Genomic DNA, 16,474 nt, shown 5'->3' on the forward strand with positions numbered 1-16,474 from the left:
CTCGATCTCTCTCTCTCTCTTTCTCCCCCTCCCCCTCTCTCCCTCTCTCCCTCTCTCCCTCTCTCCCTCTCTCCCTCTCTCCCTCTCTCCCTCTCTCCCTCTCTCCCTCTCTTCTCTCTCCCTCTCTCCCTCTCTCCCTCCCTCCCTCCCTCTCTCCCTCTCTCCCTCTCTCTCTCTCTCTCTCTCTCTCTTTCTCTCTCTCTCTCTCTCCCTCTCTCCCTCTCTCCCTCTCTCCCTCTCTCCCTCTCTTCTCTCTCCCTCTCTCCCTCTCTCCCTCCCTCCCTCCCTCTCTCCCTCTCTCCCTCTCTCTCTCTCTCTCTCTTTCTCTCTCTCTCTCTTCTCTCTCTCTCTCTCTCTCTCTCTCTCTCTCTCTCTCTCTCTCCCCCTCCCCCCTCCCCCCCTCCCCCTCCCCCTCCCTCTATCGATCTCTCTCTCGATCTCTCTCTCTCGATCTCTCTCTCTCGATCTCTCTCTCTCTCGATCTCTCTCTCTCTCGATCTCTCTCTCGATCTCTCTCTCGATCTTTCTCTCGATCTCTCTCTCGATCTCTCTCTCTCGATCTCTCTCTCGATCTCTCTCTCGATATCTCTCTCGATCTCTCTCTCGATCTCTCTCTCGATCTCTCTCTCGATCTCTCTCTCGATCTCTCTCTCTCGATCTCTCTCTCGATTATCTCTCTCTCGATCTCTCTCTGAATCTCTCTCTCGATCTCTCTCTCGATCTCTCTCTCGATCTCTCTCTCGATCTCTCTCTCGATCTCTCTCTCGATCTCTCTCTCGATCTCTCTCTCGATCTCTCTCTCGATCTCTCTCTCTCGATCTCTCTCTCTCGATCTCTCTCTCGATTATCTCTCTCTCGATCTCTCTCTCGATCTCTCTCTCGATCTCTCTCTCGATCTCTCTCTCGATCTCCCTCTCAATCTCTCTCTCGATCTCTCTCTCTCGATCTCTCTCTCTCTCGATCTCTCTCTCTCTCGGTCTCTCTTGATCTCTCTCTCGATCTCTCTCTCTCTCGGTCTCTCTTGATCTCTCTCCCGATCTCTCTCTCTCTCTCTCGATCTCTCTCGATCTCTCTCTCTCTCGATCTCTCTCTCTCTTGATCTCTCAATCTTTCTCTCTCTCGATCTCTAAATCTTTCTCTCTCGATTTCTCTCTCTCGATCTCTCTCTCTCGATCTCTCTCTCTCGATCTCTCTTGATCTCTCTCTCTCTCTCTCTCTCTCTCTCTCTCTCTCTCTCTCTCTCTCTCGATCTCTCACTCTCTCGATCTCTCTCTCTCTCGATCTCTCTCTCTCTCTCGATCTCTCTCTCGATCTCTCAATCTTTCTCTCTCTTGATTTCTCTCTCTCGATCTCTCTCTCTCTCAATCTCTCTCTCTCGATCTCTCTCGATCTCTCTCTCTCGATCTCTCTCTCTCTCTCGATCTCTCTCTCTCCCTCGATCTCTCTCTCTCGATCTCTCTCCCTCGATCTCTCTCTCTCGATCTCTCTCTCTCTCGATCTCTCTCTCTCGATCTCTCTCTCTCGATCTCTCTCTCTCTCTCGATCTCTCTCTCTCGATCTCTCGATCTCTCTCTCTCGATCTCTCGATCTCTCTCTCTCGATCTCTCTCTCTCGATCTCTCGATCGCTCTCTCTCGATCTCTCTCTCTCTCGATCTCTCTCTCTCGATCTCTCGATCTCTCAATCTCTCGATCTCTCGATCTCTCAATCTCTCTCTCGATCTCTCAATCTCTCTCTCGATCTCTCAATCTCTCTCGATCTCTCTCTCTCTATCTCTCTCTATCTCTCGATCTCTCAATCTCTTTTTCTCGATTTCTCTCTCTCAATTTCTCTCTCTCATCCTCTCTCTCTCGATTTCTTTCTCTCAATCTCTCTCTCTCTCGATCCCTCTCTCTCGATCTCCCTCTCTCGATCTCTCTTTCTCGATCTTCCTCTGTCAATAATTCTCGATCTCTCTCTTGATCCCTCTCTCTCGATCTATCTCAATCTCTCTCTTGATCCCTCTCTCTCGATCTATCTCAATCTCTCTCTTGATCCCTCTCTCTCGATCTATCTCAATCTCTCTCTCGATCTCTCTCTCGATCTCTCTCTCGATCTCTCTCTCGATCTCTCTCTCGATCTCTCTCTCGATCTCTCTCTCGATCTCTCTCTCGATCTCTCTCTCGATCTCTCTCTGGATCTCTCTCTCGATCTCTCTCTCGATCTCTCTCTCGATCTCTCAATCTCTCTCTCGATCTCTCAATCTCTCTCTCGATCTCTCAATCTCTCTCTCTCGATTCTCTCTCTCTCGATCTCTCTCTCTCTCTCTCTCTCTCGATCTCTCAATCTCTCTCGATCCCTCTCTCTCGATCTCTCTCTCTCTCGATCCCTCTCTCTCGATCCCTCTCTCTCGATCCCTCTCTCTCGATCCCTCTCTCTCGATCACTCTCTCTCGATCTCTCTCTCGATCTCTCTTTCTCGATCTCCCTCTGTCGATCATTCTCGATCTCTCTCTCGATCTCTCTTTCTCGATCTCCCTCTGTCGATCATTCTCAATCTCTCTCTCTCCCGATCTCCCTCTGTCGATCATTCTCAATCTCTCTCTCTCCCGATCTCTCTCTCTCTCTCTCTCTCTCTCGATCTCTCAATCTCTCTCTCTCCTGATCTCTCTCTCTCTCGATCTTTCGATCTCTCTCTATCTCCCTGGCCCTCCCTCTCTATCTATTTCCCTGGCCCTCCCCCCTCTCCCTCTCTCAAACACCTATCCCCCCTCTCTCTCCCTCTCTCTCTGTCTCACTCTCTCCCTCGCCCTCCCTCCCTCTCTTCCTCTCCCTCTTCCTCTCCCCTTTCCTCTCTCTCTCCCCCTCACTCCCTCTCTCCTTCCCTCTGTCCCTCTATCTCTCTCGCTCTCCCTCTCTCAGGAGATTATAGAAGTTGAAAGTGAAAATGTTTTCAAGTTGGCAGCAAATGCTTTGCAGGTTCGTTCCTTTATTATTTTCTGGAACAATTATAAATCATTTGGTGCAAATTGAAAGACTAACTAAATATTAATCTGTTTTTAACCAACTAGGAGTCTAAAGGCGACTACACAAGGTAAAAGCTTGTTTTTATCACTATTTACTGGCACCAGAACATGTGATCTTTCAGAAAATAACATTCAATGGGTCGCTTATTTCTCAAGAGTGGGGTCAACATCAATCAATAGCAATACAATGAGTGGCTTAGTACTATCAACATACGAGCAATTCGAGGTACGGGTAAAATTTCGAGCAAATAATTATCTTTAGATACGAGACAAATTTCGAGTTACGTAAAAGCAAGGTGGCCAAGACATGAGGCTGTTTATGATTTTAGCGCAATGTCTTTTTTGCGGCATCTCTTTCGTCTATAACAGACATCTATTAGCACCGGGCGATGCGTTGCATTTTTTTCCGTGTTTTTTCCCGTAACTCAGCGCGAATGGCATAGCAATCGTGAGTACACAAGTACGAGGGATATATATTACTTCTCGTTGACATTTGTGTGCATCATTTTTGGAATATTTTGAAGGGAATACAAAAGCAAACAGCCCATCGATTGTGAAAGTCAGTGTGGGGGCGGGGCAAATAGAACCAACCCGGGAGAAAAAAGGTATCAAACCTTAATACAAATTAGAATTAAGTTTAGTGTAAGGTTAGATTAAATTTATTTTTGAGTGTGTCTGCATCGTAATCCAAGTTCATTTCAATTTGTTTGTTATACGATTCACCAGTGCAAAAAATCTCCCCCAATTTTGCTGTATGATCGTGACCGCTTGACTGTCTGAGTGGATTTCTTGTATGTATATAGAGGAAAAGGCTTGTATGCTTTTGCAACACATGCAGTTTGACCCCCGAAAATGGCACCTGCAAAGAGATACACTTACGAGTCACAGTTCAAACTGGAATCTATTAGCTATTCAGAGGAACATGGAAATCGAGCTGTACCGCATTGGGGCACCTAGACGAAATTTTGATCTCATCTGACCTCCAAACTTTCACCCATGTCTCATCCAATTTAATAGTTCTAAAATGTGCGTTTAATTGTACTAAAATTAGACGGATTTCGCAACGGGGAGACAAATACGGACAGAGAGAAAGTGGGGGAGGAAGGGGGTGGGATTATTGCACGGCAACGTGCGTGTAACATAATATAAACAAATTCAAACTTACACTAAACTTAATTTTAATTTTGTTTTAAATTGTTATACATTTCTTCTCCCGGCCTGAAGAGACTGACAGATTATTTTCTGAAGTATGTATGAAAAAAAGTTAAGTAAAATCTGCACTGAAAGTCGCAACCGGCAGACAGATTAAAAATGGCCGCCAGGGCACAGTTCCTTCGCTGAAATGGTTGGCTCTAAGTGCCGAAGAAGAAGCGAATATCACAGAGGAAGAATGGGCGCAGCGAAAACTATAAAAAGCAGTGAAACACGCCGCCAGACCTTTTCTTTTTTCCAGCGGGTTGCATTCCAGATTGCAAACATTGTACATCGTGTAGAGGGGACGTACCTGTGCACATCCTATAGAGAAATATGTCTGCTGTCCTACAGCATTTGTCCACCTGCGTCACCAAAATCACCAAAAACTGAAAGTTACTAAGTGTTGCTTTAAAATTTTATGCCGATACCTCAGCGATCTCAAAAAACATTTTGTTTTTTAGGGACCCAAATTTCATCAAGTCTTACTTTTCCTATTCTAAACATTTTGCTAGTAGACCAGTGTAAGTATTTCTCTGTCTCTTTCATTTCAGTGTTTTAAGAGGTAATGTGCCAAAGTTACTCTGTGCCAATGTGAAAAGATTCATCTGGTTCCTCACTTTGTCTATAGCAGCCATTGAGTTAGTGCTGTATGAATGTGCTCCATCCGGCTAAGGTGTTAATATATGTTTTGGAATTAGACGTCTATATAAAGCTGAAGAAATACAGTGCCGTGAAAAAGTATTTGCCCCCTTCCCGATTTCTGTGTTATTTTTTTTTTACAGATTTATTACATGTAGGTTTCAGGCCAACAAATCAATTTTTGTTTGACACATAGACAACCCAAGGAAAGAGAAAATGCAGTTTGTAAATGATGATTTTATTTATCATCGCAGAAAAATGCAAACTTGTCCGGCCCTCTCTGAAAAAGTAATTGCTCCTTTGTCACAAAATTTTCATTTTTTATCACAAATGTAGGAAAGATGAGTTCAAATTCACAGGCCACATTCACACCTGATTACCACCACATCTGTTGAATTAAGAAATCCAAAGAAATTCAAGAAAAAATGTGAAAAAAAGTGACGGACATCCATCAGTTTGGAAGAGTTTACAAAGCCAAGGCTTTGGGGCTCTAGTGAATCAGTCAGAGCCATTATCCACAAATAGAGAGAACTGGTAATTGTGGCAAACCTGTCCCGGAGAGGTCAGCCAGCCAAAATGACTCAAAGAGTGCGACAAAGACTCTTCCAGGAGGTCACAAAGGAAAGCATTGCAAGCCTTGCTGCCCTCTTAAGGTCAATGTTGATGAATATAATATAAGAAAAACACTGGTCAAAGCTGGCATCCATGACAGAGTTCTAAGGCGAAAACAATTGCTGTCCAAAAAGAATATAAAGACTCGCTTTATGTTTGCCAAAAAATATGTTGATGATCCCCCCACACTTTTGGAAGTACATTCTGTGGACTGATGAGTCAAAAGTTGAACTTAGTTGATGGTGTGTGATAGGTCTGAAAATACAACTTCAGGAGCAGGTTAAGAACGAGTGAGATCAATTAAAATAGGAAATAGGTTTATTACTGGACTGCAGGATGGTTGGAGAATGCTCCGACAGCTGTGAACCTCTCACAGCCTGCCTTCCTCGCAATTCTCTCTGAATGAACAGAGCCCAGTCTTTTTATAGGAACTAAAGGGTAATATTTCGAAGACCGTGATGTAGGACAGAGCATATGTAAACAAAACTTTGGGCTAATATGGTTAGACATTAGCAGGTTTAAATTGTATGCAAACACGATATTTTCATGGCACACACAAACTGCCGCATCCTATCTTATATTGCGCGTTTCGAACAAACAGTTCCAAAGTGAGTTGGCCATATTCCACAATACAAGGAAACAATTGCAAGGCCACGTAGTTAGCTATCTTACAATTCGTAGTGCGAACAAACAATTGCAAGGCCAGCTAGTTGGCTTGTCCTACATTCCACTGTCCTAAAAAACAATTGTAAAACCAGTTTGGCCACATTGGCTGGACATGAACAAACAATTATTAAACCAGTTGGCAGGTCTACCCCAATAGTGTGCTCTCGTTACATTTTGAGAAAAAAATGGCACAGCATCCCATCAGATCAACACTATACCGACTGTAAAGAATAGTGGTGGCAGTGTGTTGGTCTGGGGTTGCTTTACTGCGTCAGGACCAGGACAGCGTGCTGTCATTGATAGATGAATTAATTTTGATTTCTACTAGCAAATTTTGAAGGAGAAAGTCCCGTCCTCAGGTTGTGCACTCAAACTCGAGCACTCTTAGAGCATGCAGCATGACAACAATCCAAAGCACACCAGCAGGTCCACCTCTGAATGCCAAAAAAAAGTTAAGATTTGGGAGTGGGCGTGTCAAAGTCCGGATTTAAATCATTGAAATGCTGCGGTGTTATCCTAAACGGGCTGAGAGTGGGCCAAAATTCTTCCAAAGCGTTTTAATCACAAATTATTGTAAATGTTTGTCTTCAGTTATTGTTGCCAAAGGTGGGACAACCCATTATTATCAGGGGGCAATTAAGTTTTCACAGAGGGCCAGACAGACACGTTTTTAATTTTTAATGCCTTGGTAGATAAAATCTTCATTAGGAAACTGAATTTTCTATTTCCTTGGGTTGTCTCTTTCATACTAAAATTGGTTTGGCGATCTCAAACCTTTTTGTGTGATAAATGTGCAAAAAACACAGAAATCAGGAAAGGGGGTAAATACTATTTCACGGGACTGTAAACATACAAAATAATAAAAGATACCAACCAGACACCTCAGACAACCATGACAATGTATTGTTGTTTGGTTCCAGAACGTGTTTTTAACTTGCATTTTCCACAAGTAGCAAAGTACTTTATATTATGTAAATTCTCTCATTCATTCAATGGTCCTCAAAATAAAACTACCAACTAAACCCTTATAAACCCTTAAAAAATTATCAGTCTCCCAATTCTGTATGAAAGATGTGAAAAACAAAATGCAAAAAATAGAGAAAATTATTATGAAATGATTATTATTGTATTAAAAATAAAAAAACAACCATGCAAAAACAGTTTCTATTAGTGCAGGTTAAGAACAGTATACAAAACAAATCCTGAAAGCATGATGGATTATTTCATTCAAAATTAGATGATTAATATTTCAAGGAAAATGCTTGAACTTCTATTGTAAATTTATTCATCTCCCACCTTTTCTTCCATAGTGATGATGCCACTCGAGCTGACTTAAAGAAACTTCCTACTCTTCCTACTAAAGTCCTAAAGGAGCATCCATCGCTGGCCTACTGGTATGCTTCCTAGCCAATCTGGGTTCAAAGCAGTTCCCCCCTTAAATGGATTTAAAAGTTAATAAACTTTCACTTTCTTTATCCCAATACAGTGAAGATCGTGTTATTGACTATTATAAACAGCTCAGGGGAATCTCCAGAGGGCAGGCCATTGTTCAGTAAGTGTTGAAGATAAAATAATGACTTGTTGAAATACTTTCACGTCATTGACAAAAGCCCCCTTTTCATTTTGCCTTCATGAAATCCCTTTTCCTATTATTTGGTAGAAATTAATCAATAGGTGCAACTCAGTGAATCACACAGAAGCCTTTATACAAAATTTTACTATTTTGCCTTCAGAAAATTCAAACCCCACTTTAGTACTTGTGTCACTTTCTGGTAATTTTTGACGACATTTTATATCATTTTCTGTTGTTGTTGGGAAAATTCTGTGTCACTTCCTGTTATTATTTTGGTTGAAAAATCTTTGAGATATTCATACTAAACAGATTTAACATAACATTTGACGATAACGTATTTGTCGGTAATGCATTTGACAACAAAACATTCGCAGCCATCAATTGCCATAGAATTCCCACTATGTAAGTACGTTTTGTGCAATATGGAGAGGCTTAATTGCCTTCTCATTGGAACATTTAGATGTTAAGAATTTGTTGTGGTAACGTAATTGACACAGATAGAGTGAAAACTTGTCAAAAATAAAAGAAAATCCATTAAAAGAATGGAGGACTTTTCATCGATACCGAAGAGAGCAAGATAATGTCAGGTTCTGAAAATAATGCCACTTCCATGGTGCTATTTTCGCCGAAGTGCATGTTTGTCTTTGTAACACATTTGACATACGTTAATATCTTGACCTATGAGTGTCCCAACGCACAAGAAATTTGAGATACGTGGAAAATTCCAAGCACATTTTTGCCTTGAGATTCGAGCATACGAGATGGTTCCCGATGCGTTCGTCCGGGTGGTCAAGTATACGAGAGGCTGCTTATGAGAAGAGAATTGCTCTGTCTTTCTCGCTGCAACTTCCTTGCGTAACTATATCTACCAGCAGTGGTTATACAGGATGACTTTTTTTTGCGTTAATCAGTTTAGAGTTAAAGGAAAAACAATGGGTCGAAAGCAAGCCTGTACAATGAAGGGTAGTGAGAAGAAAAATCATATGATGACAATGGATATTTAGCACGAAATAATAGAAAAAACATGAGTGGTGTACGCGTGATTGAGTTGGCTCGCCAATACGGGAGTAGTACCTCAACAATATGACCCATCCTCAAGCAGAAGGATGCCATTAAGGGTATGAAACCTTCCAAAGGACTAAGCGTTATTTCCGAGCTGCGCACTGACATTCATAACGAGGTGGAGAGCCTTCTTTTAATATGGATAAAATATAAACAGTTTGCGGGAGAACTGGATTCACTTGGTTCTGAGGCATCGAGAAGCAGAAAGTTCCGACTCGAAAGCCGTGGTGGAATACATTAACACCTTTTCCACGGTTATCACACAAAAACGTTTACAATTTTTGAAACGTAAGATTCAAACTTATTTTTAAATGTAGTATTTGTATTGTAATCGAAGTTGATTTAGAAGTTAAATTTGTAATGTTACGAGCACGTTGCCATCCGCCTCTCTCGTCCACTGTCAGCCACTACCTTCTGCCTGTACTGAATAATATCACATTTTAGTATTTAAGATCCTAACCACTAGCTAGGTATTTTTTACTTTATAAGTAGGTGATGAATGAGAACAAATAAAACGATGTTTTATATTGTAATATAGTGTTCTTTTTTCCGAGGGTGGGAACGGAATAATTTGTTTTTATTTATTTTTTATGGCAAACATTGATTTCAGATATGGGTAAATTGAGATACGACCTTGATCCTGAATGCATTAGGCTCGTATCTCAAGGTATTACTGTATAACATATGGACAATAATAAAATGTTATTCTCAAAAAGGTCATCAATAAGTTATAGTATCATATGTTAACAGATTGGCTGCCATTGAAAAATGAAAAAATGAAAATCAGACATAGGCATTGTCGTCATCATTGACTTGACAAAAAGCCTAGTAGTCATCATGCCCTCAGCAGCGTATGACGAAATTGTATAGTGCTTCTCCACAAGTTCGTCTTCCCAGGCCAGACACATTTATGACATTTATTTATGACATATTCATACTTGTTAGCTCTCCGCCTTAAGCGCCATTTTCCGGCGACTACAAGTTGCCTCACCGATGCCAACAAGAATAAGATGGATCACTTACCTCTCAGTCTTTATACTTACCCTCCCTCAGTCATCCTGTGGAAGGTAGATCTGCACCAAACGACCTTCCTGTTACTTCAATTCGACTTGACTTAATTTCATAGTAGGGATATGTGTAGTCGTCACGTCACGTGTTGCTGCAGGTTCAGAGACCTGATGGCTGTTGGGAAGAAGCTGTCCTTGAGCCTGTTTGTCCGTGCTTTGTAGGACCTGTAGCGTCTGCCAGATGGAAGCAACTGGAACAGGCCGTGTCCAGGGTGGTTTGGGTCTCCAACAATGGACCCGGCTCTTCTGAGGTATCGGGGGTTGGCAATGTCTTCTAGCGATGGCAGAGAGCAGCCGACGATCTTCTGGGCAGTGTTTATCACTCTCTGTATGGCTTTTTTGTCTGCTGCCGTGCTTCCGGTATACCACACTGTAATACTGTAAGTCAGGATGCTCTCCACAGTGGCTCTGTAGAAGGTTGCCAGAAGCTTGGTGTCCAACTTGTCCCTTCTCAGTACCCTGAGGAAGTGGAGTCGTTTCTGGGCCTTCTTCACTAACACTGTGGTGTTTGTGGACCAGGAGAGCCTATCCGTGACGTGGACTCCCAGGAATTTGAACGATTGGACCCTGTCTACACATACTCCGTTAATGAGGAGTGGGGCCAGGTCTGTGCTGCGCTTGCAAAAGTCCAAGATTATTTCTTTAGTCTTTGTTTTTCATTCGGTGTAAGATTGTTCGACGAGCACCAAGAAGACAGTTTGTCGACCTCGTCTCTGTAAGCTGACTCATCCCCGCCTGAGATGAGTCCGATCACAGTGGTGTCATCGGCGAATTTGATGATAGAGTTTGACTGGTGGGCTGGTGTGCAGTCGTATGTGTACAGGGAGTACAGGAGAGGACTCAGTACACAGCCTTGTGGTGAGCCAGTGTTTAGTGTGATGGAGGAAGAGAGGTGTGGACCCATTCTGACAGTTTGTGGTCGACCAGTCAAGAAGTTCTTTATCCAGCAGCAGATTGAAGAGGATAGTCCAAGGTGGTAGAGTTTGTCCTTCAGGATGTCCCGTTTGATGGTGTTGAAGGCTGAGCTATAGTCTATGAAAAGCATCCTCACATAGTTCCCCTGGTGTTCCAGGTGGCTCAGTGCTGTGTGAAGAGCCACGGCGATAGCATCCTCAGTGGACCTGTTTTCCCTATAAGCAAACTGGTGCGGGTCAACTGAGGGGGGAATTGTCTTTCTGATGTGTCGGGCCACCAACTTTTCAAAGCACTTCATGATCACAGGCGTGAGAGCAACAGGCCTGTAATCGTTCAAGCTGCCGATGGTTGGCTTTTTGGGGACAGGAATGATGGTGGCAGATTTTAGGCAGGCAGGATTGATGGATTGTTGCAAGGACCGATTGAAAATGTCCGTGAAGACTCCTGCCAGCTGTTCAGCACAGGCTTTGAGCACTTTGCCAGGTATTCCGTCTGGACCAGCAGCCTTCCTGGTGTTCACAGACTGCATTTCCAGTCTCACTTCCTGTTCCTGAAACTCCAGTGTATTGTCGCAGGGTGGTGGTGGGAGTGTTGACACTTGGTTTGATTTGTCAGATTCAAAGCGGGCAAAGAAATGGTTCAGTTCCTCCGCTAGTGAGACATTCGCGTTTACAGACATGGAATTGTTGTTGACAGAAAAATGTAAAAACGGATTGGATAACTAGCATCGGCACTGGCACTGAAACATGATAATTCACTGTTCCCATTTCCTAGATTCCGAAATTAAATGAATTTGATCTCTATCGTTGCTAAAGCTATTTTTTTACTACATTTGAACAATTTCACAACACAGAGATCTCAATAATTAAAAATGGTCATATATTTTTTTAAACAAAGTTTAACTACATTTAACTATATTTCAAAATATTTTTCTCAAATACATCTTTGGTTAACACCTATGTCTCTTAAACTCATCAGATTAAAGCGCTAAAATTCTTGTTGATCTTTTAAAGCATGCACGTTTTAATAACAACTTTCCTCGTAGGTATCTGACGCTTGTGGAATCCTTACCCACATATGGTGTCCACTATTATGAAGTGAAGGTAGGCTTTTAGTATAGGAGTGAATGACCTTGTTTTGGTAACTGAACAGATGCTCACTTTTTGTTCTTTTAAAAGGATAAGCAAGGGATTCCATGGTGGCTAGGGATCAGCTATAAGGGAATTGGCCAGTATGACTTACAAGATAAGTTGAAACCTAGAAAGGTATATATCAGCCGACACTTAAAATCACTTGTGTCATGTTTTGTTGGGGTTTTGGTGGAGGTGTGTATGTGCGCGTTTCCTTGTGTGTGCTGTCTGGGAGATGTGTGTCTATCTGGGCTCTCCTTCCGTATATGACCATGTGTGCTTGATTCGTAATCATCCCTTGTGTGTCTATTTATACGTTGTGTCCAGGTATTTCTAGTTGTTGGATTAGTGCTTACGTTGCCGTCTCCCTGTCAGTGTGCGTATGTGCAATCCCATTTGTTTCTTTATTGATTCTCACCAAGTCCTTAGTTTGTATGGCTTTTTTTCTATTAGTTCTTATTAAAGCCTTTAGTTTTGTGCACCATCACTCCTATCTCATCAACTTCCTGCATCTTTGAGTCTGACTCCGCTGCGCACCCGAAGCGTATTCATGAGGGTACCCGGACATTTCCTCGAGGGACACTTGGTTGACGGCAAAGTGCTCACAGAGACTTTACGTCGCCAAAAGTACAATCTATGATTTCATATTTCAATTTAAAACTCGTAGTAGTTCGTTTTTAATCTCTTAATATGGAGATTTCTCTCTTGGATTATTACTATATATCACTTCTTATAACCTCCCGCGTCACACCTGAGCATCGCTCACGGAACACCAGTGTGCCGTGGCAAACGGGTTGGCATACACTGGCATAGGTAGCCTCTACCACTTTAACATTTTCATTTTAGTTTTTTTTCATAAAGGAAGTGAGTAAGGCTGACTAAACCACCAGTATTTTGTTTTGAAAGAAACCCTATAATTTCCGTGTTTGTTCTAAAGGAAGTAGGAGCACACAGCACTGGTAAGTCTTATCATTATGCTTGCTTGGGATAAGCGCAAAATGGATGGCAATTTGAATGAAACTTCTAACAAGAAACCCAGACACTCGCAGAAGTTTATTGGTTCATATCCGATGAAATATCCCTTGTTGAATCCGTCTCCAAAAGCACCGACATTTGCACATTGCACAGCATGCAAGTGCGGCTTCAGCATTACACATAGTGGAATTGGTGACTGTAAAACACACATTGAATGACCCAAACAGAAAGAAACTTATTTTTAATATGCTGTACTTTTTCAATAGTTTCCAAACTCACAATATGTCAATTAATGTAAAAACATGATAATAACAGTTTGATTTGAATTGTCTAAAGACGTTAGTCTGGTCTGGACTTGTTTTTGTTCCTGAAACTTGGCATCTTTTGGCCTGTACAGGTGCATCAACATCAGGTGTCATGTCCCAAATAGCTGTCACTTACAGAATGTCATTTAAGTGGTTGTGGATAAGCTTTGAACACATTTTAGTTTTATTGAGAAAATTTGTTCACAAGGGTAGGTTGTCCCAAACATCCACAAAATTTGAGCAGCCAGGGCTATTACTTTAGGATACCCTGGTAGTAGATACTGATAGTATGTGTCCAGACCTACAGAGGCAAATTTGCTCTTCAAATCTGCATCACATTGCAAATTGCTCATTTCTAGCTGGATGTCGACTAGCAGATCAAAAGCTTTAACTGTGAAAGGTGAGTGAAAAACTGAAAATTATGTCACCAGTTCACCAAATAACTGAAATGCTGACAGCGTGGGACCAGTCTAGTCCAAATCTGTTCAGCAGACAGACCCGAAAATGTCTACGGTTGTCGTGGTGTCCATTATAGGCCCCAACTCAACAAACTCTTCAGTAAGAGTCAATCTTTCATCAACTTCACGAATAAATATGGCCAGTTGGTGCTCGGACGTTTGGTCGCCGGTCAAATGGTGACAGAAAGTTTACTGTTGAAACCAGCTCTCAAAATTCTATTCATGAGAGAGAGTTAAATATCTAAGAAAGAGTTTCATATCTAAGGGAGAGAGTTTCATATCTAAGTACTATTTAATATCTAAGTACATTTGACTGGCGAACAAAAGACCAGGGACCAAAAGACCAGGGACCAAAAGACCAGGGACCAAAAGACCAGGGACCAAAAGACCGGCGACCAAACGTCCGAACACGGGCCAGTTGAGCCATGTCTGTGATGTCAGTGCTCTCAAAACAGCAGCCTGTGGTGGGCAAAATTGTGCCGAGGGGGCAGGCGATGGGGCGTGTGGTCAGTGAGAAGGACATTGATGAGTTAGTATTCTCAAAGGAGGATGAGTAAATGCAACACGGTTAATTCATTATGAATTCAAAGAGAAGGGTGTTTATTAAATGTGTGTTCATGTTTGTGTGCTATCTCTATGTTGTATCCTGGTATTTTTCACTTTTTCCCATGCGTTTCAACATGGGTAGATTTTGTATATGTACCTGCTATTCATTTTGTGACACTCATAAATCATTTTCTGATCATTTCCTCTCATTTTTTGTGTTTCTCACTTCTTTCTTACAAAATTGGGACATTTTGACCAATTTCTGAACCAAGTGTTCAGTTGGTAGTTGTGTGTGGACCATGGAACGAATTAGAGAATCTACATATAAAGTACTGCTCTACTTGCAAAATTTTCAAATTACAAAAAAAGCTCTGGAACCAATTAATTTCCTAGAGTCTGTATCTTGCTTACTACATTGAAAAAAATAATAATTTCTGTTGTGTAATCTATAGCCATATCTATACTATTTTATTATATAAATGCATCTTTGTCTGTATGTGTGTCTTTCTGTCTGTGTGTGTATCTGTTCGAGCTCTATGGACTCCGATACAGCTGAACCGATTTTTCATGAAAATATGCACATTTTTACTTTAAGTGTCTGTGAGTGACATAGGCTAGGTTTTCTGTCAAAAATATATCAAAAATAAATAATCGTAAAAAATCCGGTTTCCAAAAAAAATGTCAGATACACACCAAATTTGACAGAATTTGCAAGCTACCTTCATTATTGTCAATCCAGAGGTTTAAGATCATGGGTCTCTCAACAGCAAAGATATTTGATTAAATATTAAAACCACTGTCAGAACAGTGGTTTGCACACCGCCAGCTCTATGTAGCTAGCTCACGTGTCGGCTCTCCATCCAAGCTTTTCTTGTTCACTCTGAAAACTCTGGCCAAAACATTGTTTTCCCAGAAGTTCTAACCCCCCCAAAAACCTCCTCGCGCCAAACTTCTAACCATCTTTGACACAGTTCTTCTACATTCCAACCCTACATGTAGCCGATGAAAACCCATTCTTAAATGTAGAACCCCATTAAAATGGTACGCATAAAAGAGCTTCAAATATGGATCTTAGTAATAGTTTGCGCCCTTCATCAAACCATCGAATTGGGCATCAAGTGAAATATTATACACTCGACCCAACTGTTCCCCGTGACTTAATGGATGCATATTATCAACACGCGGACCAACAACTAGGCTCTTCTGCTTGTAATGGATAAAAATGCACAGGAAATCTGACAGGCAATTTCAGTATCTCAAATTGCCTGTCTTCCCTCAATACGTAATTCTCACCGGTGTTCTAATCAATCAGTTTGTGTGTGACTGACGTCACAAAACTGGTGCGCCCATAGGCAGCGTAATTTCTTTTTCATTAAATATGATTTTCTCCATTACCAGAGGTATTGAAATTTGCAATTTGCTTACTTAACTACATTTTGTGCATGCTTTTTACAGCAAGGTCACTTCCAGTATATTTTTAGAAACGACAAAATTAATGTAATCTTTCTGTTTGAAACAATCAAAATCACCAGCAAATTTGGGGAAGAATGCCACTATTTAGAAATGGTCTTTTGGTCTTTACATTGGTACCTCGATATACGAGCAATTCGAGATACGAGTAAAATTTTGAGCAAATAATTATCTCTAAATACAAGATCAATTTTGAGATACGAGAAAGCCATGTGGCCAAGACATGAGGCTGTTTATGATTTTAGCACACTGTCTTTTTTGCCGCATCTCTTTTGGGTATAACAGATATCTCTGAGCACTGGGCGGAGCGTTGCATTTTTTTCATTTTTTTTTCCCGTCACTCAGCGCGAATGGTGCAGCGATCGCTAGTATGAGGAGTATATATTATTTCTCGTTGGCAAGTGGTCGTGCGTTATCCTATTGCGAGGACATTTGTGTGCATCATTTTTGGAATATTTTGGAGGGAATACAAAAGCAAACAGTCTATCAGTAGTGAAAGTCAGGGTGGAGGCGGGGCAAATAGAGCCAACCCGGGAGAAGAAAGGTATCAAACTTTAATATAATATTAGAATTAAGTTTAGTGTGAAGTGAGATTACATTTATTTTTGAGTGTCTGCATCGTAATCCAAGTTCATGTAAATTTGTTTATTTTATATTACGATTCATCTGGGCAAACCATCTCCCCCGCCCCCTTCCCCCATTCCCCTCTGTCTCTCTCTACCCTCCATGAAATCAGTCTAAATATAGTTCTATTAAACACATTTTAGTAATATTAAACCACTAGTCATGTGTTACTTTGTTAATAAATGGCGATTAAAAGAAAAAAAATCCAATCCAATATCCTGTTTTTGGTGTTTTT

The 16,474-nt window shown here is 41.4% G+C and overlaps 1 protein-coding gene across 1 annotated transcript in view; it reads left to right on the forward strand.

The window, feature by feature from the left end:
- Nucleotides 1–2,800: 2,800 nt before the first annotated feature.
- LOC144193981 (FERM domain-containing protein 4B-like) overlaps nucleotides 2,801–16,474 on the forward strand; it is a gene marked incomplete at its 5' end in the record, with an annotated part of 30,754 nt that continues 17,080 nt past the window's right edge. The window contains 6 exons of the mRNA XM_077712738.1: nucleotides 2,801–2,956; nucleotides 3,049–3,071; nucleotides 7,425–7,508; nucleotides 7,601–7,666; nucleotides 11,777–11,834; nucleotides 11,910–11,996. Of these exons, the coding sequence (XP_077568864.1) occupies nucleotides 2,801–2,956; nucleotides 3,049–3,071; nucleotides 7,425–7,508; nucleotides 7,601–7,666; nucleotides 11,777–11,834; nucleotides 11,910–11,996 (474 nt within the window). The remainder of the gene's footprint in view (nucleotides 2,957–3,048; nucleotides 3,072–7,424; nucleotides 7,509–7,600; nucleotides 7,667–11,776; nucleotides 11,835–11,909; nucleotides 11,997–16,474) is intronic.

Source organism: Stigmatopora nigra, chromosome 1 (genome assembly GCF_051989575.1).
Source record: "Stigmatopora nigra isolate UIUO_SnigA chromosome 1, RoL_Snig_1.1, whole genome shotgun sequence".
Classification (NCBI taxonomy): Eukaryota; Metazoa; Chordata; class Actinopteri; order Syngnathiformes; family Syngnathidae; genus Stigmatopora; species Stigmatopora nigra.